This window comes from Bos indicus, chromosome 16 (genome assembly GCF_029378745.1).
Source record: "Bos indicus isolate NIAB-ARS_2022 breed Sahiwal x Tharparkar chromosome 16, NIAB-ARS_B.indTharparkar_mat_pri_1.0, whole genome shotgun sequence".
Lineage (NCBI taxonomy): Eukaryota > Metazoa > Chordata > Mammalia > Artiodactyla > Bovidae > Bos > Bos indicus.
The window spans coordinates 77,493,767-77,521,660 of record NC_091775.1 but is presented as its reverse complement, the minus strand read 5'-3'; the positions used below and the strand labels follow the sequence as shown (position 1 = coordinate 77,521,660).

Below are 27,894 nucleotides of genomic sequence, written 5' to 3'. Positions count from 1 at the left end.
TTTGTGGATGCTGTCAGATGACAGCCATTTCCTGGCTGAGGAACAGAGGACCCCTCTGCTCCTGGCACATCAGGTGGCGGTCACGTCTGCGTCAGTTTTCCTTGCCCCTCAGTTAACACAGGGGTGGGGTGGGTGGGCCGGCATGGGTGCCTGCAAATGCAGCTGGTCTCGGTCTAGGGGTGGTCCCTCCTCCAGGGGATCTTGCCAACCCAGGGATCAGATCGGATTAATAAGTCATGTAATCATTAAAAGCAGGTTAAAACTATTAACATGATACTAATGGGATTGAAGGAAACAGCCTTGGAAGACAGAGACTGTCTCCAACCAGAGCAAAGGAAGACAGAGAGCCTCCCTCCAGGAGCGGAGGGCAGGGGGCTGGCACAGTGTGCTCTCTCCACTCTCTGTTCCCTAAGCTCAGGGACTCTCCCCTGGACCACAGCTGGCTGCGCTTGAGGGCATCCATCCCGCCCTCTAATCAGACATTCTGGAAAAGATGGTCTGGAACAGAAGCCTCGTCAGTGGTTCTGCTCTCCAGAAGTGAAGATGGATGAGAACCCTGGCCTTTGACCCCCCCACCACCCCCGGAGTCTCAGCGGGGTTTTCCTGGTGCTCCGCGTGGCCTTATCTGGGTTCTGTGTGACCTCGGGAATCTCTCTTCACCTGCTCACGGCCTCCCGGCCCATGTGCATCCTGGAGTTTGCCAAGAGACTTAAGCGGAGCCTCGTGCATGTTTGGAGTGTCTGAAGTTGGTACCCGGTCCCCAGCTGCGGGCCCCCTACCTGGGGATCCCCTCTGCGGGCGCCCCTTGCCCTGCGGGCCACAGCCCGGCTCACTCCTCCCTCCTCCCCTCAGCTGACTGCCCTTCTTCTCTCTATGCTGTGGTTTCACAGATGCCTCCAGGTGTGAAGCCAGGGAGCTTGCGGTGCTGTTCCATTCCATTTGTTTTCTTTTTCTCGGGGGGCCGTAGTCCTGCTTTGTCTGTTGGCCAGCATCTGAAAGCGTTTGTTTCAGATCCTTGAGCAGTTCTATTTTGCATTGTTTACAGTGGGCTGGCTAGTCTTTGCCTGTTACTGCCTCACGGCCAAAAGTGGACGTCTGTATCCCTTTAAAGGATTCATCCTTTTATAGTATCAACATAACAGGCTGCGAGACCGTTAACCTCAGGATTTTTTCTTTTCTGCTCTTTCTTCCGCACACTCTGAAGTAAGTAGGTGCTCAATAGATGGGTCACGTTCTTCATGTCGAAGAACACTCGGAGAGATGAGACTGAAGTGCACATCGCACCGTGGGGCAGGAAGGCCCTCTCTCGATGTTTTTGTTGGGTAGAGTGGAGAAGGAGAGTGCTGTGTGACAGGTTTACATCTGTTTACCGCTCTGTAAACAGAGGCCTAAAGTTCATAACAGGAAACTTGGTATGAACTGTTGCTGAGTCGTTAGAAAAGGAAATCTCCGGAGAAATCAGTAAAACTCAAAGTGCTGTGTGTGGACTTCTTTTCCTGAGACCTGAACCAGTGCCAGTGTATTATGTTTGGTATTTCTCTGTGTCATTTACATTTGCATGATAATTTACAGGTCGTACGGGAATTTTGCACATACTGTCTCGCGTTAACGTTGGAATTTCTCGGCAGCTCCCTGTGTTGGGTGGCCCAGCGGCTCTCCTCATTTTATGGGTGAGGAAGTCGAACCTCAGTGAAGTGTACTCACATGGAAGGTTCCAGAGCTGCGGCATGGAGGATGTGGGGCTGTCATGGGGTCTCCACGTGGAGCTCAGAGGTCTTGCTGTGCGCTCTGTGTGGTCACCAAGTTCGCACTATTTATTTTCTGAGTGTGGCTCACCAAGTTCACACTATTTATTTTCTGAGTGTGGCTCACCAAGTTCACACTATTTATTTTCTGAGTGTGGTCACCAAGTTCGCACTATTTATTTTCTGAGTGTGGCTCACCAAGTTCACACTATTTATTTTCTGAGTGTGATCACCAAGTTCACACTATCTGTTTATTTTCTGGGTGTGGTCACCAAGTTCGCACTGTCTGTTTATTTTCTGGGTGTGTGCAGTTTATGTTCATTGTATGTGCTCTGATTTTTATGTGGGATCATGCAACTTAAAATTTAAGTTCTTAACCTGGTGGGATTGTGTGGGCACTAAATACCTAAAACTGCTCTTACAGGTTTTTGTTAATAGCAAGCACTTTGTTAAAGGCAAAAAGTATGCTTTTGTGTTATTTCCGTCCATTAATTACTTACTTTGCCAATATGATAATTGCTGCTGCTGCTAAGTCGCTTCAGTCGTGTCCAACTGTGCGACCCCGTAGACGGCAGCCCACCAGGCTCCCCTGTCCTTGGGATTCTCCAGGCAAGAACATTGGAGTGGGTTGCCATTTCCTTCTCCTGTATGATAATTACGTTCAAACTATTATGTAAAAACTTAAGAATTGGACTTCCCTGGTCTGTTGGCTAAGACTGTGTTCCCAGTATGGGGGGCCTGGGTTGGATCCCTGGTCAGGGAACTAGTTCCCCCATGCTCTGAGACCTGGCACAGCCAAATAAAAATAATAAACAAAAAGTTAAAAGAAACCTTAAGAATTGTTTATTGACACATTCTCACATTAGGCTTATTTTACTGTAGATGTTAGTATTCTAATATTGAGTCTACTTAAAATCATGTTAATAGTTTAAAGCTGATTTAATGGTTATTTCCATTATTAGTATCTATAAATAAGGATGAAATCATTGTAATCCCCCTATATATTCTTATTTGGATAACATATCCTTAGGTGTGTTGACGATTTGGAATGCATGCTTGAATTCTATTGGTTACTCAGTCTTAGGACGTTTCAGAAGTACCAACACTTCACTGAGAGGATTTTTTGGCATGAGATGTTAATTCTCCTCCAGCCAGTGGTGTCTGTACTCAGTTTGAGAGAGGCTGGCTCTGTCAACACATAGGGTAATGATTTACTTGCCTTATCCTTTTTCTCTGTAGCCTTTAGAAATTCCAGAGAAACAGAGCCTCTTTGTCAGGAAGAAAATACAGTCTTTATATGAGAAGCTTTGAATGCTTTTCTTATCAAAATACAGAAGGCTCTGTATCTCTGGATCCATTGGATCTGCTTATCAGCATAGGTGTCAGCTTTACGCTCCTTCCCTCGGAGTCCCCGGCCCAGCCTGTGGGACATCACAACAGCAAGGGAAGGTGACAGTGCTCATCTGCTTCGCAGAAGTGGTTCACACATGCAGTCTTCAGCTGCCCCTCCGCTCCAGCGTTAGGCTGGGCTTGGAGTTGAGACCTCATTTCTAGGTCTGCTTGCACGAGTAACTAGCCACATGCTGCTAAGTCGCTTTAGTTGTGTCCCACTCTGTGCAGCCCCATAGACGGCAGCCCACGAGGCTCCCCTGTCCTTGAGATTCTCCAGGCAAGAACACTGGAGTGGGTTGCCTTTTCCTTCTCCAATGCATGAAAGTGAAATTGAAGTCGCTCAGTCGTGTCTGACTCTTAGCGACCCCATGGACTGCATCCCACCAGGCTCCTCCATCCATGGGATTTTCCAGGCAAGAGTACTGGAGTGGGGTGCCATTGCCTTCTCCGACTAGTCACATAACCTCGCATAAATCACTTACCCTTTCTTGGCTCAAATTGCTTTCATTGAAGAGAAACTGTAGACTATCCTAGAGCTTCTTGCAGTTTAAACGTTCTGTTGTTTTCAGTGTATTTGTGCATTTAGTTCTCCAATTAGATTATCAACTCACAAAAGACAAGGATTTTATCTTACTTTTGGTACTTTCCACAACATATAGTATAGTACATTGGATATAGTGATAGAAATTTGTTCATAACTTCAGTTCTCAAACCTCAACTTTTACAAGAAATGCTTTTCCCATAAAAGGATGTCCTGCTTATAGTTCTCTTTTTTCCCCATCCATCTGCCTTTTCAGATCATTCAGCCCAAAACAAAAACCTTTCTAGGGACCTTCCATGGCCTTATATAATCTGGTTTGAATTCCCTCTTTTTGTAGTTTTTTAAAGATTTTTTTTTTTTTTTTTTGATGTGGACTATTTTTAAGGTCTTTATTGAATTTGTTACAATATTGCTTCTGGCTCAGATGGTAAAGACTAGCTGTAATGCAGGAGACTCAGGTTGGATCCCTGGGTGGGGAAGATCCCCTGGAGAAGGGACCAGCTACCCACTCCAGTATTCTTGCCTAGAGAGTTCTATGGACAGAGGAGCCTGGGGGGCTCTAGTCCATGGGGTCACAAAGCGTCAGACACACCTGAGTGGCTCACACTTTCACTTGCTTCTGTTTTATGTTTTCTTTTTCTGGCACTGAGGCATGTGGGATCTCAGCGCCCCCATCAGGGATTGAACACACACCCCCTGCATTGGACGGCAAAGTCCTAACCCCTGAACCACTGGGGAAGTCCCCCTGTTCTGCATTTTTAACCGCATCGTTGCTTTCCTCTTGCTCTCTCAGCTCGAGCCACACTGGCCTCCTTGCCGTACCAGCTGCTCCTTTGCAACCTTTAGCTGCTCCTTTGCCGCTAACGCTCTTCTCCAGGACACCTGCATGGCTGATTCCTTTTCCTTCAACTTTTTGCTCCTTCTCAGCGAAACTCACTTTGACTAACTAACTTCATGAAAATTGCTCGCTCTTTTCTCTGGCGCTCCTGGTTAAGTTACACCCCTAGCCCTAGATCAAACACTAGTTCATGGCTGTAGTGATTGGCTTTGCTGATATGAAATGAAATTCAGTAGCACAAAATTCCCCTGGAGTAATGGAACGAAATGGTCAACAGTATCTGCTCATGTCACACGTTCCAGCTTAGAAGCAAAGGTTGGATTCCTTGGAAATTAGTAGGAGCATCTGTAGACTCAGTTATGTTCTTTCTTCTGGGATGAGCTCATTATGGGAACTGGGAGTGAGGTCAGCTTCCTTGGAACCACATGGTTCCCTGAACAGAAATCAGGGGCCTTTGGAAGAAGGTGTTACGGATTCTGTATGTTGCATTTGTCCTCTTATTTCCACATATACACGACAGTTACGAGGAGCTCTTTCAGTCATGAAGTTGGTATTAAATTTGACATGCTGGTTTACCTGATAAATGCCATCTTGGAGGGTGTGTGTGCATATGTATGTATATACAGATATATGTATGCATATTTTTCCTTGAGCATCTGATATAAAATGAAATTTGATAGCACAGAACTCCTCAGGGTAGCTGAACTGTGAACACTGTGATAGCATATTATACATTCTCATTTACCAGCAAACTCAGTTCATTTCAGTTAGTCGCTCAGTCATGTCTGACTCTCTGTGATCCCATGGACTGCAGCACACCAGGCTTCCCTGTCCATCACTGACTCTCAGAGCTTGCTCAAACTCATGTCCATCGAGTTGGTGATGCCATCCAACCTTCTTATCCACTGTAGTCCCCTTCTCCTCCTGCCTTCACTCTTTCCCAGCATCAGGGTCTTTTACAAAGAGTCAGTTCTTCGCATCAGGTGGCCAAAGTATTGGAGTTTCAGCTTCAACATCAGTCCTTCCAATGAACATTCAGGACTGATTTCCTTTAGGATGGACTGGTTGGATCTCCTTGCAGTCCAAGGGACTCTCAACAGTCATCTCCAATGTCACAGTTCAAAAGCATCAATTCTTTGGCACTCAGCTTTCTTTATAGTCCAACTCTCACATCCATATATGACTGGAAAAACCATAGCTTTGACTAGACTGACCTTTGTTGGCAAAGTGTCTCTGCTTTTTAATATGCTGTCTAGATTGGTCATAACTTACCTTCCAAAGAGTAAGTGTCTTTTAAATTCATGGCTGCAGTCACCATCTGCAGTGATTTGGGAGCCCAGAAAAATAAAGTCTCTGTTTCCCTTGTTTCCCCATCTTATTTCCCATGAAGTGATGGGACCAGATGCCATGATCTTAGTTTTCTGAATGTTGAGCTTTAAGCCAACTTTTTCATTCTCCTCTTTCACTTTCACTTTTTTAAAGAGGCTCTTTAGTTCCTCTTCACTTTCTGCCATAGGGTGGTGTCGTCTGCATATCTGACGTTATTGATATTTCTCCTGGTAGTCTTGATACCAGCTTGTACTTCATCCGGCCCGGCATTTTGCATGATGTATTCTGCATATAAGTTAAATAAGCAGAGTGGCAATATACAGTCTTGACGTACTCCTTTCCCAGTTTGGAACCAGTTTGTTGTCCCATGTCCAGTTCTAACTGTTGCTTCTTGACCTACATACAGATTTCTCAAGAGGCAGGTCGGTGGTCTGGTATTCCCATCTCTTGAAGAATTTTCTAGTTTGTTGTGATCCACACGGTCAAAGGCTTTGGCATAGTCAATAAAGCAGAAGTAGATGTTTTTCTGGAACTCTCTTGCTTTCTCTATGATCCAGTGGATGTTGGCAATTTTATCTCTGGTTCCTCTGCCTTTTCTGAATCCAGCTTGAACATCTGGAAGTTCATGGTTCACATACTGCTGAAGCCTGGCTTGGAGAATTTTGAGCATTACTTTGTTAGCATGTGAGATGAGTGCAATTGTGCGGTAGTTTGAACATTCTTTGGTATTTCCTTTTTTTGGGATTGGAATGAAAACTGAAATGAAAATTGGAATGAGAAGAGAGCAAAGGTCTGGTTTCTTAGAAATCTGTGGAAGTGTTTTGGAGGCTCAGTTTTCTTCTATTAGACTGAATTCGTATGCTTATTTTCCATCTATTTATCTTTTTGGGTGAAGAGTCTATTCACATATTTTCTTCATAGTTTTAAAAATTGAATGTTTTTTTTTTATTGCTGAGTTTTAAAGGAATATACACGTACATACACACGCAGAGGATATGACTTCTTTGTTGGATTTGCAAGATTTTTCTCCTAGTCTGTGTCTTGTTTTTTCATTCTCTTAATTGAACAGTGTCTCCTGGAGAAGAGCTCTCAGTTGTCATAAGAGCAGTTTATCAGTTTTCATTTTCAATTCAGTATATATCTAGTTTGCCTTTTGATTTCTCCTTTGACTCATGTGTTACTTAGAAGTGTAATAGTCGGTTCTAATTACTTGGGGGTTTTCCAACCATCTTTCTGTTCCATTTTGGTAACGTAGTGCCAGAGAATACGTGTTGTATATGCCTTGAACCCTGTTAGAGCTGTTGAGACTTGCAGTCTGACCCAGCATCTGGTCTTTCCTCTTAAGTGTCCTGTATGCATTCAAGTGTTTATTTTAGGACCCAGTTAAATTATCCGACAACAGTTGGACTGTTTGAGGCTTGCTTTGAAGCTTTGTCAGAGGAGGCCTTCAGACTGGTGCTGCTTTCAGAGCGGCGCTCCCCTCTGGGGACCGGACCTCACGCCCTGTTCATGATGAGGCGTTTCTTCCCCTCAGGACGGTGTGGACATCAGCTACTCCTGGCCGCGCGAGTCTTCTGTCTGCTGCCTGTGGCTGGTCCTTCCCCCGGGCGTGGGGTGTGGGTGTGTGTGTGTGTGTGTGTGCATGCATATTCACACCTGCTGATCACAGTCCTAGAGGATGGCGGGCACGATGGGGCGCTGGTGGTGGTGAGCCGCCTGCGGTCTCCAGAGCCTGTTCCCGGCACTTTCTCTTCCCGTGCTCTTCTCTGGGGATGTGTGCCGCCCCGGCCTCCAGCCTCCCAGGCCCACCTCTTCATCCCAGGAAGACCCGAGGGCTCTGCCTGCTTGTGACCCACGGCCGGAAGCTCTGCAGACAGTGAGCAGTGGCTGTCGCGGGGTCTGCCTCGTCTGCTCCTCCGTCGGGAGTCACTGTCCTGTCCCGACCCATGTCTGAAACGTTTGTTGGGTTGGGGTTGAGTCCAGTCCTCGTTGCATTCTCTCGGTGGAAGCAGATGTCCTGTTGAGAGGTTTTAGAAGTGCGACCATACTGCTGGTTAGGGGAGAAGAGACATAACTAGATACCGTGGGGTAAATGGTCTTCGGACGTACGGTTCTGTGGTTGTCCTGAGAAGCTGGTCCTCTTTCTGCCCAAGCAGTGGGTGTGCTTCAGCACCTTTCTCTCTGTATTTCTCACTTCTCAGTCCGAATTCTCCTGGGACAGAAACTGGCCCAGTGCAGGACCTGTGTTTGGCTCATTCAGCTCTGGCCTGGGGTCAGACTTAGCAGGTGTGGAGGCGGCTTTCTGGGTCACAGGAACCAGGGAGTTGTGTGGTCACCCCCTTTGCGGATGTAATGTTGCTGCTTTTGGTTTTGAAAGGGAAAGATTTATAAGTCTGAAGGAGAGAAACAGCACCTTAAACTCAAAACTCAGCATGGCTTCAAAATACTTTCTCATGGAAGCTCCTTCTCCAGTTGTGATGATATGAGAGTCTCCTCGTTGTCTTAAACCAGCAGTCCTCAACCTTTCTGGCACCAGGAACTGGTTTCGCGGAAGACAGTTATTCCCCAGAAGGCGGGGTGGTGGTTTCAGGGGATTCAAGTCCGCTACATTTAGTGTGCACTTTATTACATCAGCCCTGCCTCAGGTCATCAGGCATCAGATCCTGGAGTTTTGGGGACTCCTGTCCTCAACAGTGGGTACTCGTGCTTGCTTACCCATGCTGGGTTAGAGAAAAAGCGGAAACGTAATAAACAGGCATCAGAGGAATTAACAGCAGTTGAAGGGGAGCACGCGTAGAGAACGTCCATCACGGGGAACCAGGGAGGTCAGGAGGGCCTCCTGGAGGCGGGTGGGCTGGGTCAGGTGCTCCAGGCCCGTGACCGGCATCACTGCGCCCCCGCTGACGCGGGCTCAGCACTGCGCTGGGGGTTTTGCCATGAGAAAAGTAATGCCTTATTCGTTTCCTTAAAGGCTAGTTGATTGTAAACACAGCTCTGCCTAGACTAAAAGGAGATGTGTGAATGACGGAATGAAGCCAAGCCTCTTTTTTTTTAAAGCTGAATACTAAATACTTATTTTGAAGTTTACCAAGTTTTACATACTTGGAATCTAGAGGTTTTTGACCTTTAATAAATTAGATTCTTGTTATCTTGTGAATGTCTTTCTTGTCTAGCTAAGGAAAGGCCTGGAAACTGATCAGGACGATGGGCTGTGCCTTACTGAAATGATTGAGTAGAGCTTCCTGTAATACTTGGTAGTGGACAGGCACACGTGCGTGTCTTGTTCCAAGGGCCTCCGGAGCTCTGTCGTGCTTCCCAGCGGAAGGTTACTAGGCGGGTGTCCACTGCTGCTTAGGAGGAACTGCGGGATCGTGTTTGTCAGTGTGTTTGGAGCTACCACGTGGTTGCTTGATCGATAAATCGGGTTCCTGGGGTACGTTTTGCATCGTTTTTGTGGGAGAAAGGAGACAGCAGTGGGATGTGCGTTTTTGAGTTTCCCAGGTGGCTGCTGTGCATCTGAAAGTGTGAAGTCACTGTCTAGAGGAGGAGGGCTGTGGTGGTCCACGGTCCCACGGCCTGGGCGCTCCGCAGGCAGGGCTGCGGGTGTAGGAGTGCGCTGCTGACCGCCAGCTGCCGGGGCCGGGTGGGCTGCCCCGGGGCCCTTCGTCTGCAGCAGGAGCACGGGAGCGGGGCATGGGCAGGCTGAGAGTGGCGATGGAACCATGGACAGAAAACGGGGTTTGGGTTCATAGCAGGCCTTTGACCCTGGAATCAGGCAGTCGGGTGATCATTAAGAGGGGTGGCAATGATTTTCGATGTGTTGCATAAATGGTGGTATTGAGAAATCTCGTTTGTTAAATAAGTCTCAAAGAGGCATTCAGAAAAATAGAGGCTTGGATATGTACCCAGTGGTGAACAAAAAGGAGGAAGCTGTTTTCAGACTGAGGATAACAGCAGATACAAGGAAGGCAGCGAGAAGCAAAGTGCTGAGTGCAGGAGAGCTGAAGCTGGTGGGGAGCCAGTCCACAAAGCGGGCGAGGGTAGGGGGTGTGTGTGTTCGATGTATCTCTCATCCCAGGGGCATCTCTGTGACAGACGGATTTTTCATCCCTTCAACTAAACATATAAGAATCAGGCAAGCCATTTAATCTCTATTAGGTAGTATCTTTGGCTCCTTGTAGGGCTTCCCTGATAACCCCAGTTCAATTCCTGGGTCAGGAAGATCCTCTGGAGAAGGGATAGATGACCCACTCCAGTCTTCTTGGGCTTCGCTCCTGGCTCAGCTGGTAAAGAATCCACCTGCAATGCAGGAGAGTTCAGTTTGATCCCTGTGTTGGAAGCTCCCCTGGAGAAGGGAAAGGCTACCCACTCCAGTATTCTGGCCTGGAGAATTCCATGGACAGTATAGTCCATGGGATCGCCAAGAGTGGGATACGACTGAGCGACTTTCACTTTTTCACTTGGCTCCTTGTAACTTAGTGTCCTTACACATTCAGTGGAAGTCCTCATCTGTTGCTGCTGAGCTCTGGCAGGAGGGTTGTTTAAAAGTTATTCCAACCTGTCTTTTCTAATCATATGTCTTAACATGAGTAAGAGTCTAGATGCCTACTGAAAATGGAATGTCACATGGCTCACACAAAAGTGAGAAGAAGTCCAGATGATTTTCTCAGAAAAGGAAATGTGTTCACAAACCCATGAGAAACAGCCTCAGAGTTGGGGTTTTTTTTTTTTTTTTTTCTTCTGAGCGGGTGGAGATAATGCTCAGCTTGGTTTAAAAATTTCAGTTTTATCTTCCTGCCAAAATCCAGAGTATTTTATAAAACTTCTTATGGAGCTGACTAGCCTTCTGCAGTGAAAGACTCTAGAAGCAGGTATATTATACAGCAAGATGGCGATACGGTGCTCGGTCATGTCTGACTTTTTGTGACCCATAGACCGTAGTCCATCAGGCTCCTCTGTCCATGGGATTCTCCAGGCAGGAATACTGGAGGGGGTTGCTGTGCCTCCTCTGGGGGTCTTCCTGACCCTGGATGGAGCCCATATCTCTTGTATCACCTGCATTGCACCTGCTGAGCTGTATTATGCAGAGGACATAGGAAAACGGAGCCACTCTCCCTCTGGCGTTTGGATGGGCGTACTTGATACTGTCATCAGAGAGGAAAAAGTCAGAACCCAGACCTGTGGAAACAATTTAATTTGAATTTTGAAATCTGAGCAAGTACAAAAAAGAAATAATTTTCCTTATTATGTCAGCTTTGGGATAAAGAAGAGATTTGTCTGTTTGGAATCAACATGGCTTTTGATGCTGTTCAAAAAAGAGCTGTTGTATCTATTTGATTTTGCCCATCTTATTTCCTATTAAAGAACTTTCCTTTTCTGATTGAGAGCCGTTCATATGTTCATTCATTCATTCAGCAAACATTAATTGATGCCTACTTTGTTCTAAACACAGTCCCAGATACTGGAGATAAGCATTTTTGAATCAAAGTTATGCCAGATGCCAGATTAATCTTTTTGTCTGTTATTTGTTTCTAGTCCTTGTTTCCTCCTATGAGTTCTAACATGATCCATAACATTGTTCTCCATATCACTTATTCCTCTTTTCAAAAATGTCGATTTTTTGTTACTGCTCTATTTTAAAGAATAAAGGTCAATTTTTATTGCTTTTTAAAAAAAATCAATAAAGACCTCAAAGTGTAGAGGCTTAAGTAATAAGTTCAGAAGCAGGTGGTCTGGCTGGAGGATGCTCTTCTGTGATGCCGTGCAGGGATTCGTGTGCTGCTGTTTCCTAGGCTGTTCTCATCTGCAGAGTCAAAGGTGGGTCACTACTCTGTCCAGGTTCAAGCCCACAGGATGGGCAGGAGTTACCGCTCAGGCCAGGCGGTTTCTGCGTGGCAAGGCGAGGGGAGGTTTACTACATCCCTTTCCCTGGTAAAACCTTAGTAAGCACATGGCGACCCTTGGCCATCAGGAGGCTGGGAGGTGCAGGCTCTGGCTTCATGGTCAGGCGGTGGGGCGGAGTTTAGGGCTCCACAAGCAGTTGGCCGTTTGTGCCCAAGTAGAATTGGCATCTTCTGCGGTTTCAGGAGCTCACCCCAGGCCGAGGAGCTTGTGAGGGATAAAACAGCCCGATATAGGTCCAAACCTGTTTTCTCTTCTTCCAGCGGGCCTTCATCCCTCACCTCCAGTGCAGGTACTAACACAGCTGATTTCCACACATAAGCTGCCGAGTGTGTTGGGGGGTGTAGTGGAATGCTGGGGAAGGGGTGGTGAGGATGACTCCACTCTTCTTCCTGTGCATGGGGGTATCAGCTCAGCTGGGTAGCATCGTGGGAAAGCGCTGAAGTCTGTGAACAGGCTTTATGGAGGTGCCATGGATTAGCTCTAATACACGTGTTTGTGTTCTTCTTACAATAAAAACCTTGGCTCATCACCACCACATCACTCATTCTTTAGGTGGCCTCTGGTGTTTCAGTTCCCATCTTTCTCGTCTCCCTCTGTTCTTCATTTATTCACAGAAGAACTTCTAACATTGTGCTTTCTTTACTTTTGAAAAGCTGGAATATTAATATATTTAATCCTAAACCTCTTCAAAATCGAATTTTTAAAGGAACTCTTGAATGAAATTCTAATTTAGGATTTTCAAATTTGATTTTATGTTGGAAGAACTGAGTGAGATATATAGAAATTCTTCTGAAGGAAATTGTTTTGTGAAGCATTCTTCTGGACAAAGTTAAGCTACTATATAAAACCACTTTTCTATTAATTTTGGTAGTAGCCTAATACTTATAAATAAACATACCATGTGTTGACTACATGTATATATATGCATATTGATGAAAATTTGGAAAATGAAAATGCATGTGTCAGAAAATACAAGTCACTGAATGCCATATTCTAGAAATTGCCATTGTTAACATTTTTAGGTGTTTCCTTGTGTCCTTAATATGCCCTTGCCCTTGTGTGTCTGCTAAGTTGCTTCAATCATATCCAACTCTTTGCAACCCTATACAGCCCAGAGGGTCTCTGTCCATGGGATTCTCCAGGCAGGAATACTGGGATGGGTTGCCATTCCCTTCTCCAGGGGATCTTCCCAACCCAGGGATCGCACCCACGTCTTTGACGTCTGTTGCATTAGCTGACTGGTCGTTTACCACTAGCGCCACGGAAAGCTGACCTTCAACGTATATGATGATAATTTTGAAGAGTCACAGTCCGTTGCTTGTATTTTGTCTTCATTTTGCCATGGCATAACTCATAAATGAAAAAGAGATTTAATGGTCAACACGACAGACCCATTCCATCTTGAGTTTTGTATTTCGTATCTTTCTGTGTTATCAAACGTTGTGTTAAATTGTGCATTTTTTTCTGCATAATTTGGAACAAAATACTTAACATTTCTTGCCAGCCATTGCCTCTGTGCTTAGCTCCAGAGTGTTCAGTTTAAATGTATTCCTTTGCCAAGCTTAGCTTTTTATATGACTTTTAAAAGTGTAAGGACATATTCCTCCAAGCCAGACATCTGTTATGTATAAGCATAGATTCCCTGCACCCCTGCACCCTCCCCCCGCCCAGGATAAATGTATTCCTTTTGTTAAGCTTGTTGGCCATGACCTCTTGAAATTGTCAGGCTAATCAGCACCATAGATTGTTTTTTAATAAAGCACATTTTATTTCTCCTAAACTTTGGGAAATCAGTTTATATTGCTGTATGGGATATGTAGCAGAAATGACTTATTCCTGAATTCTGAATGCTGTATACAGTGGTTTTATGCCTCTCTCATTAAGTCGCTATCCACTTGTAGTCTTTTGAACTATTCTGAATATTTTGTAGTTTCTTCCATTTTTTAAATTATTAATGTAGTATGCTGTTGACAATTTTGAAACAAGTAAAAAAGATTATTCTTTTTCATACCAGTAACATAAAAATATTCATTTTTGCATGTTCCCTTTCAGATTTGAGTGTGAACTTCTTACTTAATGTGGTTGTAATCATATATAATAGTTTTTTCATTAATAATGTTTAATCAGTTGCTACCATGGATATGATTACAAGATTATGTACATTTAAGAAGCTTCAATCCTCCCCACAGCCATTGTAAATATTCATGAACTCACTCATAGCTTAATATGCTTGAGAGAGTTCTTTTATGGCCATGATATGACCAAATATAAATTTGTCTGAGGTGTTTAATATTTACAGGTTTAAAAACATTTACAAATAGTTTTTATATGTTTGGCTTGGCTCATGTTCCATTAAACTTCCTATTTCTCAATTTTAATCAAGTACATGCCTTGTGGTTTTACTTTTCTCCTTTGTTCAACGTCAAAAAAAAAAAACCTTGTAAAATAAGTAAATACTATGACACTATGTTTTCTTTTTGACTTATGCATTTTGACCAATTCCTTCAGTGGTAAATGCAGTAGTAATAATTTTAATGAGGGATAGCTAATAGAAAAATTGAAAAAATAATGTACTATAATTTCGTATGTATCCTTTAGTTAGGCAGATTTTGAAGTGCAGGAGATTAGGATGTCATAAATACGCCTGTGTATTATTTTAAGAGCGTGCACAGAGGCGGGGTGGCACGTCCGTAGAATGCGTTCACTGACCCGTGCGTGAGCTGGTGACCAGGATTGTTCGAGCATGGAGCTCTAAAAGTTTTTCTCTTATCTTCATGTTAAACAATGGAAAGTTTTGCCGTATGGTCACATGGCATGTTCATCAGGTTCTCCCCGGGAGACCTTAGTGAGTTTTCAGCTGAGTGCCTGACAGGATTTCCCCGCGCGAGCTGGTTGGCCGGGAGTCCGGAGCGGAGCCGGGCCGTGGGGGGCCGCGGCCGCCAGGGCCCGGGTCGAGTGGGGGCAGCTCGCTCCGCCGCGGGGCTCCGCGCCCGGCCTCGGGCACAAAGGCCGGGCCTTTGTTCCCCGGAGAGGGGCTAATCCGCCCGCTGCCCACGGCGAAGGCCCTGTTAGGAGGGAGGGGGAAGCCTGCTCTGGAAGGTGAAGGGTGAGCAGTTTAACCTCTGCCCGAGGATGGAAAAAGCCAGGAAGGGGGACGACGTGTCGGGAAGGGGTGAGGGAGGAGAAGAAGGGGAGAACCGCTGCCGACCTCCGTGGGCAGGTGGACACGAGAGTTCTCGTAAGTCAGTCGTGTTTTCCAAAAGTGCCTTTCAATTTCAGATTCTTTTCTTAATTAAAAAGTTGGTTTTTTTTTAGTTTGTTTTTTGACTGAAGGATGACTGCTTCCCAGAGCTGTGTTGGTTTCTGCTGGACCATTCGAGCCGGTCCCGGCTGTTCGTGGACCCGCTCCCTCTGGAGCCTCCCGTCCCGCCCCAGCCCTCTGGGCGGTCCCGGAGCACCGGCAGACCCCGTGTGTGTACAGCGGCTCGCACTAGCTGTCCGTGCCACACGTGGTCGTGTGCATGCGGCCGGGCTACCCTCCCTGTTCGTCCCACCCTCTCCTCGCCCCTCAGTGTCCGCAAGTCTCTGGTCTGCATCTTCGTCTCCATTCCTTCCCGGCAAATTCCACTTAGTGCCGGATCCTCCTTGCCGCGTGGGCTCTTCCCCGCGTGGGTTCCTCTGTGCGGTGGTTTCTCTCCTTGCGGCTCCTGGCTCCAGAGTTGTGGCCCCGCGGGCTTAGCTGCTCCGCGGCCGGTGCGATCTTCCCGGATCAGGAATTGAACCCGTGTCTCTCCATCGGTAGGCGGTTCTTAGCCACTGAGTCCAGGGAAGCCCCTCAACTTGGTTTTCTTCAACGTAGGTGTTAAATGTCATTGTTTGAAGCTCACGTCTGTAAGACAGCAACATAAATAAATGCAGGAAACAGTGAAACCGTAATTTTTCTTTTTTTTCTCTCTAATTAAGTGCCATTGACAGAGGAGCCTGGTGGGCTACAGCCCACAGGGTCGCAAAGAATCAGACCCGACTGAAGCGCCTGCACACACACGACAGACCGCTGCTCAGTCCTGAATGTTCTCTTGCTGTCCTTGGCCGGGAGCCTGTCCATCCTCTTTCCTTGTCTTCACCCCTCAGCTTCTTCAGCTGATGTGACCACGTGTCCCTGCAACAGAGAGGGGCAGGCTTAGTTACTTCTCTGTAATGTTGACTCCCTCCCATGTGATCTGTGGCGTTTGGTGCCCACCAGGTTGGGTGGTCCGTTCATCACACAGCCACAGGCAGGAGCTGCCTGCAGTCCTGTTGCCCAGTCTTGTCAATGCTGAGAACTTTCTATAATCCAATTACAACTGATAGAAATCAGCTTCTTTCCTAACCATTGGGTCACTTGCCCTCTCGGCTGGACCAGTACGGACTGCTTACTTCCCCTCCTCTTCTCTGTCAGGTATCAAATCCCGGATAATAATTCAGATCTTGTGCATCTGGGCCCCTTGCTTGGCCGTGCTGACGTGAGTAACTTTTTCCTGAAACTAGCTGGGTGTCAGTATGGGTAGAAGCTGCGTGCCTTGTGCTATGTGGGACACACTCTCAAGCCCAGCTGACCAGGGGTCCTGCTTCCTCCAGTTCACATTCCTTCTGTTGTTCGAGTTTCCAGTGGTAACAGTAGCTGCTTCTTCCTGCAGTTACCCATTTGACCCTGAAGAAAATGGGGAAAGAGGGAGGGTCTGAAAAAGAGTGGGAGAGAGCGCGCTGGCTAGTGATGGTGGGTGAAGGAGGCAGGGAGGGGCTGGAAAGGGAAGGTGCAGAGGAGTGGCGGGTGTGTGTGTGTGAAACGTCTGAAATACGCAAGTTAGGGAGCAGTGGGTGGCGAATGTGCGTGTGGTGGTTTGTTTCCATTAATAAGTGGATGAGACTATACATAGAGATGTTTGGTAGGAATATAATTCCTTGAAACAGCATGGATGGATGGTGTTTTAAAAGAAGTAACCAGGCTTGGGCAGGTCCCAGGCGAGGGGAGGTAGGTTAGATGAAGAGAAGCTGTAGGTAGCCCATCGTCAGCCGAGGCCCTGTCTTCATTCAGCATGTCTGCATCTGTGTCTCTCACCTTGCAGTGGTGATTGCTGGTGATCTGTAGCACTTCTGTGTGTTAGCTATGTTTATAAGCAACATTTGTGTGTGTATATGTACGTATGTAGTCTTCACTCATCCTAACAGCATCCCACAATGGCTGAAGTGAAATCGGAAAGTGCTAGTCACTCAGTCACGTCCGACTTTTTGCAGCCCCAAGGACTGTAGCCCACCAGGCTCCTTTCTGTCCATGGGATTCTCCAGGCAAGAATACTGGAGTGGGTTGCCATTCCCATCTCCAGGGGATCTTCCCCACCCAGGGATAGAACCCGGGTCTCCTGCATTGCAGGTGGATTCTTTACCAGCTGAACCACACAGGAAGCCCCACCCTCCCTCCACCCAGGTGGTGGACTAGTGATAATTCACTGCACTACCCAGGCCCAGAGCCTGAAGTGTCTTGAGATCACACATCGCTCATGGCTGGCACCTCTGCGTGAAGCCTGACTTCGGAACTCGGCCACCTGGCCTCTTAGGGCGGTGCTGTGCTTCTTTAAAATTTCACAGAAGGTATAATTATGTGCTGCCTAAAGCCTTGACCTTCAAACAGCAGTCCGCCAACTTAAAAAAAAATCGTTTTGCTTTCTTAGTACTTCCTGTAGAATAACCTAGAGAGGAATCAGTTGCTCAGTTTTTAAGAGGAGAACCTGGCGGTGAAATACACAAATAAAGTTATTTTTGATGGTGGATTTCAGATTTAGTTTTGTCTTTCACTGTGTCTTTTCTTCCTCGTACAGTTTCTCAGTTAATTTTCTAAATGTGTAATTCCCTTCGTTGTTCCAAATGGCACAGTTCTCTTTTCGCTCTATTAATCTGCTTTGATTCTTTGGCGGTATGGTTTTGTCATTATTTCTGGCAAGTGTGATGTGAATGCTCCTGGGCAGTTACTAGAAGGAAGGAGCACCCACCATTGGTCATACTCTTGGGGAGTGAGTGTCCTTTGAGATTTCAGTTGTCTGTTTTGTTGAATTGCAGGGTTGTCATGTGATGATATCGACATTTAAGAGCTCTAGTAAGCTGCTTTTTAGAGTGATGAACTCGCTTCTACTTTGAGATTGTGTTTTCTTTGGATAGCATGCTTATAAAATTCAGACCTCTTCAAAATGTTAAATTTCTATAGTGTGTATATGTACCAATTATGATGAAACAATTGGTATCTGACTTGTATTTATTTTTTTTTTTGAAAGTGTAGTTCTTAAAGAAGTTCAAGGAAACTGGTTTGTTATACTATTAATTTTCATTTTATCTTAAAATGTTACCTTAGAATCAGCAAACTGGAGGGATCCTTCTGCGTTGAGAATGAACTTAGCTAAACAAGAACCATCTTGATGCTGAAAAGCCACCAGAACAAAGATTTCAAAGAGTTAGTTTACTTTAAACATACACTCAATCTTAAAGAACTTTTTCCTTTTCTAATTTAAATCCTCATACTGTGATAAACCCGTTTGATTCCGGGGTCGGGAAGATCTGCTGGAGAAGAGAGAGGCTACTCACCACAGTATTCTTAGGCTTCCCTTGTAGCTCAGATGGTAAAGAATCCACCTGCAGTGCGGGAGACCTGGGTTTGATGCCTGGGTTTGGAAGATCCCCTGGAGAAGGGAAAGACTACTCACTCCAGTATTCTGGTCTAGAGAATTCAGTGGACTGTATAGTCCGTGGGCTCGCAGAGAGTCAGACACGACTGAGTGACTTTCACTTTCACCATAATAAAGAGTTCAGAAGATAATGATCCCTGAAACATAGTATTTGGTTCCACAGTATTTATGAAATGTTCAATTATTTTTGTTGTTGTTGTTGCTCAGTCAGTCGTGTCTGACTCTTTGCCACCCCATGGACTGCAGCATGTCAGGCTACTGTGACCTTTACCAACTCCCGGGACATGCTCAAACTCGTGTCTGTTGAGTTAATGTTGGCATCCAACGTTCTCATCCTCTGTTGTCCCCTTCTCCTCCTGCCTTCAGTCTTTCCGAGCATGAGGGTCTTTTCTAATGAGTCAGCTCTTCACATTAGGTGGCCAAAGTATTGGAGCTTCAGCATCAGTCCTTCCAGTGAATATTCAGGATTGATTTCCTTTAGGATTGACTGGTCTGATCTCCTTGCAGTCCAAGGGATTCTCAAGAGTCTTCTCCAACACCACAGTTCAAAAGCATCAATTCTTAAGCACTCAGCCTTCTTTATGGCCCACCTCTCACATCCATACATGACTATAGGAAAAACCATAGCTTTGTGTATATAGATTTTGTTGGCAAAGTAATGTCTGTGCTTTTTAATATGCTATTTAGATTGGTCATAGCTTTTCTTCCAAGGAGCAAACTTCTTTTAATTTCATGACTGCAGTCACCATCTGCAGTGATTTTGGAGCCCCAAAAAACAAAGTCTGTCACTGTTTCCATTGCTTCCCCATCTATTTGCCATGAAATGATGGGACTGGATGCCATGATCTTAGTTTTTGGAATGTTGAGTTTTAAGCCAGCATTTTCACTCTTCTCTTTCAGCTTCATCAAGAGGCTCTTTAGTTCTTCTTCACTGTCTGCCATAAGGGTGGTGTCATCTGCATATCTGGGTTATTGGTATTTCTCCTGGTAGTCTTGATTCCAGCTTGTGCTTCATCCATCCCAGCATTTCACATGATGTACTCTGCATATATGGAGAAGGAAATGGCAACCCACTCTAGTATTCTTGCCTGGAGAATCCCAGGGACAGAGGAGACTGGTGGGCTGCTGTCTATGGGGTCGCACAGAGTTGGACGCGACCGAAGCGACTTAGCAGCAGCAGCAACTCTGCATTTAAGTTAAATAAGCAGAGTGACAATATACAGCCTTGATGTACTCCTTTCCCAGTTTGGAACCAGTCCGTTGTTCCATGTCCAGTTCTAACTGTTGTTTCTTGACCTGCATACAGGTTTCTCATGAGGCAAATAAGGTGGTCTGGTATTCCCATCTCTTGAAGAATTTTCCATACTTTGTTGTGATCCACATAGTCAAAGGCTTTGGCGTAGTCAATGAAACAGAAGTAGATGTTTTTCTGTAATTTTCTTGCTTTTTCTTTGATCCAACAAATGTTGGCAATTTGATCTCTGGTTCCTCTGCCTTTTCTAAATCCAGCTTGAACATCTGGAAGTTCTCAGTTCACATACAGTTGAAGCCTGGCTTGGAGAATTTTGAGCATTACTTTGCTAACGTGTGAGATGAGTGCAGTTGTGCGGTAGTTTGAGCATTCTTTGGTATTGCCTTTCTTTGGGACTGGAATGAAAACTGACCTTTTCCAGTCCTGTGGCCACTGGTGAGTTTTCCAGATTTGCTGGCATATCAATCATTTTACCTAATTCAAAAATCAGATAATTCTTTTTCTTGAAAATTTGTAGGTCTCTGAACAGTTAAGAGTGTCTGTCAGCTCTGGGCCCACACTCCACATGGCTGGAGCTGAGCTGTAACTGCCTTCTGGAGAAGGGGCTTGGGAACCTGCCTTCCACCTGTGTCTCTCCCCCCAGGCCCCCACCCCAGTTCCCTGCCCACTCGATCCCATCACCTGTGTATCCCCTGGAGGCATTTGACCTTGAAAACCGCTGTTACTTTTCTGTCTATAAAGAGGGAATATACTTGTGTAATGAATAAATATTTATACCATGAGTTTTTCCTCAGATTTTACGAAAATTTTAATTTTTTTTTGTTCCATTCCACATTTAAACATTGGCGCAGATGGTTGATTCATTATATTACTCTTCAGTCAGGGTTAACCAGACTTATGTTAGAGTAGGCTGGATACTTTGCGAAATAATCAAATTCACAAAGTTTACTCTGAAGGAATTGCTATGATAGGGAAGAATTTTCTATGCATTATATATATTCATTGAATGGAGAGAATGAGGAATTCAATAATAAGCTGAAAAAGCCCTTTATGCAGTATACAATTAAGGATATAAGACATGATTTCTGCCTTTGGGAGCCTTATTTAAGCGAGGAGACACAAATAAAGTAGTTAAGTCATGGTGTAAAGCAGTATTGTTCAGAAGAACGGGCTCAGATGGTCCGAGTTGCTGGACGTGGGCCAGTCTGTGTGACTGCAGTGTTTTGGGAAGGCCCTCCAGCCTCAGTCCAGAATAATACGAGAAGATGGAGAAGAGGAATGCAGGGTTTCAAGGGGGAGGTGTAGAGTGTATGTTGGAGCATGAGCCCGTGCTTGGCATCGGGAATATCTTCATTTCTGTGAAGGACGGGAGGGAGGCCTGGAATGAGCTAGAAACTTGAACTGGAGTCTGATGGGCACACACTTGGGTAGGCAGGAAGAGCAGAATTTCACTGCGCCGACTGGTCTCAACACATGGAGTTATTTCTTGTGTTAAAAATGAACATTTTATGTACAGCACAAAATATCTACATGGTTTAAAGAGCTGGGTTTTGTCAGTGTAGGCAGTGGGGAGCTGCTGAACATTTTTCTGTGAATGGAGGCGTAATAAGAAAGCTTCAAGAAGCTGAATTCAGGGGCAGAAGTTTGAGAAGAGCTGAGAAGCAGGAAGAGCCAGGAGATCAGGGTTTAGAGCAGGGTGAATGCGGAAGCGGAGGGATGGGGCAGGGCTGCGTTTGAAAGCAGGAGCTGACGTGACTCGGACGTTGACGGAATGTAGACATGGAGGCCGATTTTGAGATTTTGAAAACACTTTGGTGCCTGGACTCTGTTAGTAAAGAGGAGTGGGATTCCATTTTAGATAAGAGTGTAGGTGTTGGTGTAGTGAAATCTTGGGAAAAATCAGGCACAAGATACAGAAGTTTGCTTTATCGATGCTTGTGAGCATCTGTGCAGCACTTATGTTTTATATATGGCCCTCTATGTTCTACTTTTAGCCCAAGGTCTGAAACAGTATTTGAAAGTTGAAGACCGAAAACTTTTTAAAAGGTTGGTTAAAAAATTTTCTCTATAGAGAGATAGAGGCAGTGATTCGCAGCCCAAGCTGCATGTTAGAATAACTTGGGGCATTCTAGAAATTTCACAGCAGACACCTCATATGGTCTGGGATGTGGCCAAGAGAGTCTTCTTAAGTAATTTCTAAATGAGCAGAAAGGGTTGAGAACTACTGCATTTATGTGAAGGAAATGACTTGATGATGAATGGGAAATAGAATTTCAGTAACTATTTGGAGTTTTTTTTTTTTTTTAATAACGATTTTATGTGAGGATGATGTGTGGTTTCTTCCTCCATGCCACCAGTTTTTCAGCAAGAGGAAAAAAAAAAAAGATGTAAATTCTCTTATGAGAGATTTAGTTGCATATTGGGAGGAATTTCCATCCAGCCATTAGGTTTATTGGGCACTTCAGGAGGGAGCCTGGGCGATGAGGAGCCGACTGTGCCTGCGGGCAGAATACCAACAGGTGCATCTGTTCAGTGGAGCAAAAAGGAGCCTGACGTCCAGGGAGAAGACGGGGGTCTTGAGACCCCACTCACCCATGATCTCAATGCAGCCGTGATTGTCTTCATCTGTGATAATGACCGCATCTTCTGCACACGTTCATCTGTGATCTCAACTGACAAGTTCCTCTTGGAAATTTGTGTTTGCTCCTGCAACCTTCTTAGAGGCTTAATCCAGTCTGGTTGTCCCCAAATGAGCTCACTGTTTTCTACTTGAAATGCTCAGCAAAGTCTTTTAAATGTATCCCCAATAACTTGATAATTGTATGTTCCAAGGAGAATGGGTGACAGTTACTCCCGGGCTCAATTATTTGCAAGCAAGTTAGGACTGAGCGCTTCCCGCCCCTTCCGGGAAGGGTTCCTCTTGTCAGTGTCAGTGTATTTACCCATCGTACATAGGCCCCGGAGGTTAATGCTACCTGCCCATTATTAGTTCGAGGTAATCCCAGCCACCAACAGGGAAGACTTCAGAACTAAGACAACTAGAAACAGGATGAACGACCTGTTCACGAATCTCTCCTCCTCTCATTTCGAGGAAAACCTAAAAGTTTCTCTCTCGTGATTGAGAACTGAGTATAATGTCCAGGTTGTGCACTCTGTGCTCATCATTACACTTTTCTTTAGCAAGTTTCTTAACTTCTCCTGTGGACATTTCGAAGGTGTCGCCCCCAGAGTCCTTAGCCTTCTCTAGCGCGAGGCTACAGATGGCATCACATTGGTATGCCATTTGGACTCGGATGTTGAAAGCTTGGTGCCCCTCGCTGGGTCCCGTCCAGGCTCTGTGCCCTTATGAAGAGGCCCTTCTCCTATAGTCCTCTTGCGGACCCCTCAGAGCCACCTCTCCGGGGCTGCGAAGTGCTGGTCTCCCTCACCTGCCCCGTGACACGCATGCGCGCGCGATGCCCCTCTGCGTCCTTTCCACGATGCTGCTGCCGATGTTTCTCTGGATCTGGGAGTGCTCCCACTGGGGTGGTGCTCGTGGCCCTGGGTGGGGCTGGCCGTGATGTCCCTCGGCCTCGCCCAGGCTGCTCCTGATGCCTGGACCTCCCCTCGTGATGACGTCCATCACAGCTCGTTGCATCTTCCCTGTCACCTCACCGCCAGGATCTTGGTAACCCCTGACTGTGCTAAAGGAGCTCTGCGGAGCTGGAGCTTCTCAGAGTTCTCACCGCCCCTCCATCAGGTCACGGGCATCCAGTGTCTGCTGTAATCTGTCGGGAGAATTTCCCTCTGACTCTTAGGCCCTGTACTGTGTCTCTCAAGAGAGTGGGTCTTATCTGACCCCTTTCCCTTTATTTTACCACAAATCGTCCGTACGTGTCTGAATCCCAGCCCCAGGGGTTTAATGACAGGTGTCCATTATTAGTAGTATAATAAGATCTGAGTTCTTAGATGATTTATAAGATCCAAGTTCTTTCTCCAGGGGCTTGGTTCACTTTGTGTTAGCAGGATGGTTGTAACTGGCTTTATTATTCTGTGGTCTTTCAGCTTATGCTCAGTGCAGCAGCCAGGTGACCCTGTTAAGCGTGCCAGGACTTGCCACCCCTCCACTCAAACTCCCAAGCGTGCGCCTTTTCCAGAGTGCAGGCCTGGCTCCTTTGGATGACTGCTAAGACCCTCCTGTTCTGCTTGCTTCTCCTTCTCTTTCCAGCCTCATCTGGCCTCCTTGTTTTCATTAACACTGTGTTTCAGAGATTTCTTTTTCCCCTTATATGAACAAATACAATGTTTCTCAAGGCTTTAGTCTTTTTCAAGGCGCTGTAACATCTCATAGAATAATAATGCAGTAACCATTTCCACACTAATGGGCTTATACATAATTTCCAGGACTTCATTAGTCGCAGTGATTCAATATATATATAGTTGTGTATATATAGGTGGGGTACAAGAAATATACTGTTTCTTGCATTTCATACTTTTCCTTTGGAAAATTAACTTTTTTTTCCCTGATGCTGCTGCAGTCTTTATAAGTTCTTTAGCAAGTGTCCCTATTTGGTAAATATCTCTTTAGACAGTTCTATCTTTACCCACATTCCTCTTTATGCAGCTCTCAAAGGACAAACATACTTTTTCAAAAGTTTAAAATGTATTGTTGTACTGTCTTCTGGATTCCATTGCTGTCTTTGGAAGGTCTGCCGCAGGTGTAATTATTATATATTGTGCATACTTTTGCTGCATGTAAAATAAGTATATGTTTAGAGGTATAGCTGCCTCTTCTCCTCTAGGGTGCTTTTAAATATGGGTGGTTCTTTTGCACTCTGTAGTTTCATTACAGTGCCCCCGAATATGTCTTTCTTGAGATATTCTTTTGGTTTGTTGTGATTTCTAGTTCTGAGGATTTACATCATTCACTGCTTTCAAAGAACGCAGTCACTATTTCTTCTATCTCTGTCCTTCCCTTGTTTTATACACCCCGGTCTGTTAGACCTGACTTTTAGAACTTGAAATAGACTTATATATATTACTTCTAGTCTCCATTTTTCTTAACTTTCTTTATATTTCTCATTTTGGGAGATTTCTCTCTACCTCATTTTGTTTAATATCATTTTATGTCTGATTCATCTCACTATTTTTCTCTTCAGTTGTATATGATCGGTTTATTTCATCTATTGAACTTACAATTTCATATTACATATTTTTCATTAATGGCTTCCCAAGAGGCTCAATGGTAAAGAATACGCCTGCCAGTGCAGGAGACATAAGAGACACAGGTCCACTCCCTGGGCAGGGAAGACCCACTGGAGGAGGAAGTGGCAACCCATTCCACTATTCTTGTCTAGAAAATCTCACGGACACAGGAGCCTGGCTACAGTCCGTGAGGTCGCAGAGAGTCAGACACGACTGAGCATGCACACACAGACACACACATATATTTTTCAGTCCTTAAAAGTTTTGATTGTTTTCAAAATTTGCCTTTTTTAACAAAAGAAAGAATCTAGTTTGCTCATGTTTTGAATTCTCTTGTTCTTTGTTTTAAAAAATCCTTATTTATGTATGTTGTTTCAGATAATTTTAGTATCGTAAGCCATCTAGGGGGAGGTTTTCTAATTCTGTTGTTCATTTCCAAGGGCTTTCTTCCCAGGTGGTGCTAGTGGTAAAGAACCTGCCTGCCAGTGTAGGAGACATCAGAAACAGAGGTTCAATCCCTGGGTTGGGAATGTTCCCTGGAGGAGGGCATGACAACCCACTCCAGTATCCTTGCCTTGAGAATCCCACGGACAGAGGAGACTCGTGGGCTACGGTCTGTGTGGTCGCAAAGAGTCGGACACGAGTGACTTAGCGCACACACAGTAAATTCAGATTGCACACCGGTGGAGTGTTTCTCCTAGAGTGCAGACGTGCTCGCCTCTGTGCTGTGTCTCTGGGGTGCGTGAGGATGCCCTGTTTCTGCAGTCACAGACTCTTAGACTCTGGCAGCACAGAGGTAGTTAAGGAGTAATTGCATGTACAGTAAGCCTCAGTGAATTCATGTATTTGAGCCTTAAATTAACATTTCTTTTACACTTAGTTTGAATCTAACTTGAAAGTATTTTGAAAAAAACCTGAGATGCATGGTTTTATTTGGTTCTTTAGTATCTTGTTTTATAGTTGTATTTTTCATTTTAAAATTAATTTTAAATGTTTTTGTAGTTATGCTTAATAACTACAGATTTTCAGTGTAGTGAACTCTGAGTCATTTTAATAGTTATTCTGTTTTATTCATTGACTTGGGCTTATTCCCAAATGGCCCAAACTGGGTTATATACAAAAATGCTGGCAGTCTACTGTATTTCAAACTATATTTCAGACAGGAAAAGCTTTTGACTTAGTTTGCTCTTGTGCTGGAAATTATTTCTTGGTTTACTGTGAAAATTATTTTAAATGTTATAAATAAAACAAAACTGCTTTATGAGGTTCAACTAATTTTACATTTCTGAGTTTCCATGTTAATGCTGTTTCTTAAAAATCTGTTTTTAGTTCAAAGAGTTGAAACATAAACATGTGAATATAAACATCTTCTTTGTGCTTAATCATGTACTTGTCCAAAGAATGTATGAAGAGCAGCAGTCTTGAGATGCTCGTCTGAGGGCTAACCTAAAGCCTGGGCTCCTGTCTGCTCTTCTCTGTAAGGGGATTATAATAAAAGCCGTCGCTTTAGGACATGACGGACATCTTGGCTGACTGAAAGGTATTTCAGATTTCATATGAAAGATCATCCTTCTATAAGCAATCTATTAACTTTCTCCCCCTGCGTTCTCATAAAAAACTTTTGTGTTGGCTCTTAATGATTGGTATCTGAAAAACGTCAAAACATTGATTCTCAGCTGTAAGTTCCTTGTCATAGATTAATCAGGATTGAACATCTGTGGTACAGCATTTCTTGTTTTTTTTTTTTCCTGTTGTTGATTTTTTAAAACTCTCCTGAAGGGCCCTCAGGACAGATGGCCCTCACTGTTGATGGTTCGATTACCATGATCACCCACAGCTTCAGAGGAGTGCGAAGAAAAGAAATTGCTTTCTTTGTCAAGGTGTTTTCAATTCAATTCTCACCCATTAGCCCTGTTTGGTTAAGTTTGGAATTACTCTTATCAGGTGATTGATGAGGGTTTTCATTTTATTATAATAGGCCTTGTTTAAAAGGACTAGAAGTAGCAAAATGATATATCTCAGCTGCTATGGATTTTATTTTCTTAAGGTTCTTTGAAGTTCCGTTCTCATTACTTTAGCTAGAATTTGCTTATATATAAGCAGAAAGAGCTTCGTTGCTTTGAGTTGTGATGCTAATTTTAGATCATTCTGGGAAGAAACATTCATAAAGGCTAGAATTCTTCATTAAATTGCTTCTATGGTTTGCGTTTCAGAAGCACCAAAATCATTTCATAGTAGTAGCTGTTTATCCAGATGATTCTTCAGGGTGAAGATTATCAGAATGGGATAGTTATTACATTTAGATGTTTCTACACCATTGCTTATATACATTTTTAAGAGGTTCAGCAAACTGACAGATTTCCAGAATTGTGTGCTTTTAATTTTCAATGTGGACATTGTGTAAAGCAATAAGTAGTATGATCTCTGCTATTTTTATAACCGGTTTTGAAATAAGACATCTTAGAATAATTCACCTTCTTCACATTTTTGTATATGTAAGTCAAACTCAAAGTGAGTAAATGAAGATTTATTTTAGTTCTAGGATGAGAAGATACTGATTTGAATCTGTTGGTAATTAATAGTCTATTTGAGGTTTCTGCACATACATTTTTCCAAATATTGTTCAGAGAAAGTCTGTAGGGTTTAGGTCATTATTTTACAAAAATGTTTAAATATTTAGTGTGCTAAAAATATTTATTTTCCTGTAGATAATAAGGAAAAATTCTAAACTTGTGAATATTCCTTGAACTACTATCCACTTAGTGAACAATAAAATTAAAGATCAATGAAGTAGAATATATTGGGCTTTTTTGTAGTGTGCTTTTATATGCAACAGAGAATTTTAGAAAGGATGTGTATTTGAAACAAGGATATCTGGATTCTGGTTTTGGCTTCAGTAGGTACTACATCCAAACTTGAGACAATATAACCTCCTAAGTATTCACCATAAAAAAGAATCTTTAATGTTCTCTCTTATTCAGAAAACTCTATGATTC

The 27,894-nt window shown here is 44.4% G+C and overlaps 1 protein-coding gene across 11 annotated transcripts in view; it reads left to right on the top strand.

Annotated features, from left to right (window-relative positions):
* DENND1B (DENN domain containing 1B) overlaps positions 1-27,894 on the top strand; it is a 280,306-nt gene that overhangs the window by 43,052 nt on the left and 209,360 nt on the right. The window contains exon 1 of one of the 11 annotated variants that reach the window (XM_019976273.2): positions 176-14,987. The exons of the other annotated variants lie outside the window; for them this stretch is intronic. Within the exon in view, the coding sequence (XP_019831832.2) occupies positions 14,882-14,987 (106 nt within the window). The 5' untranslated portion in view covers positions 176-14,881. Of the gene's footprint in view, positions 1-175; positions 14,988-27,894 lie in introns of those variants that run through there. 11 annotated transcript variants of the gene reach the window in all.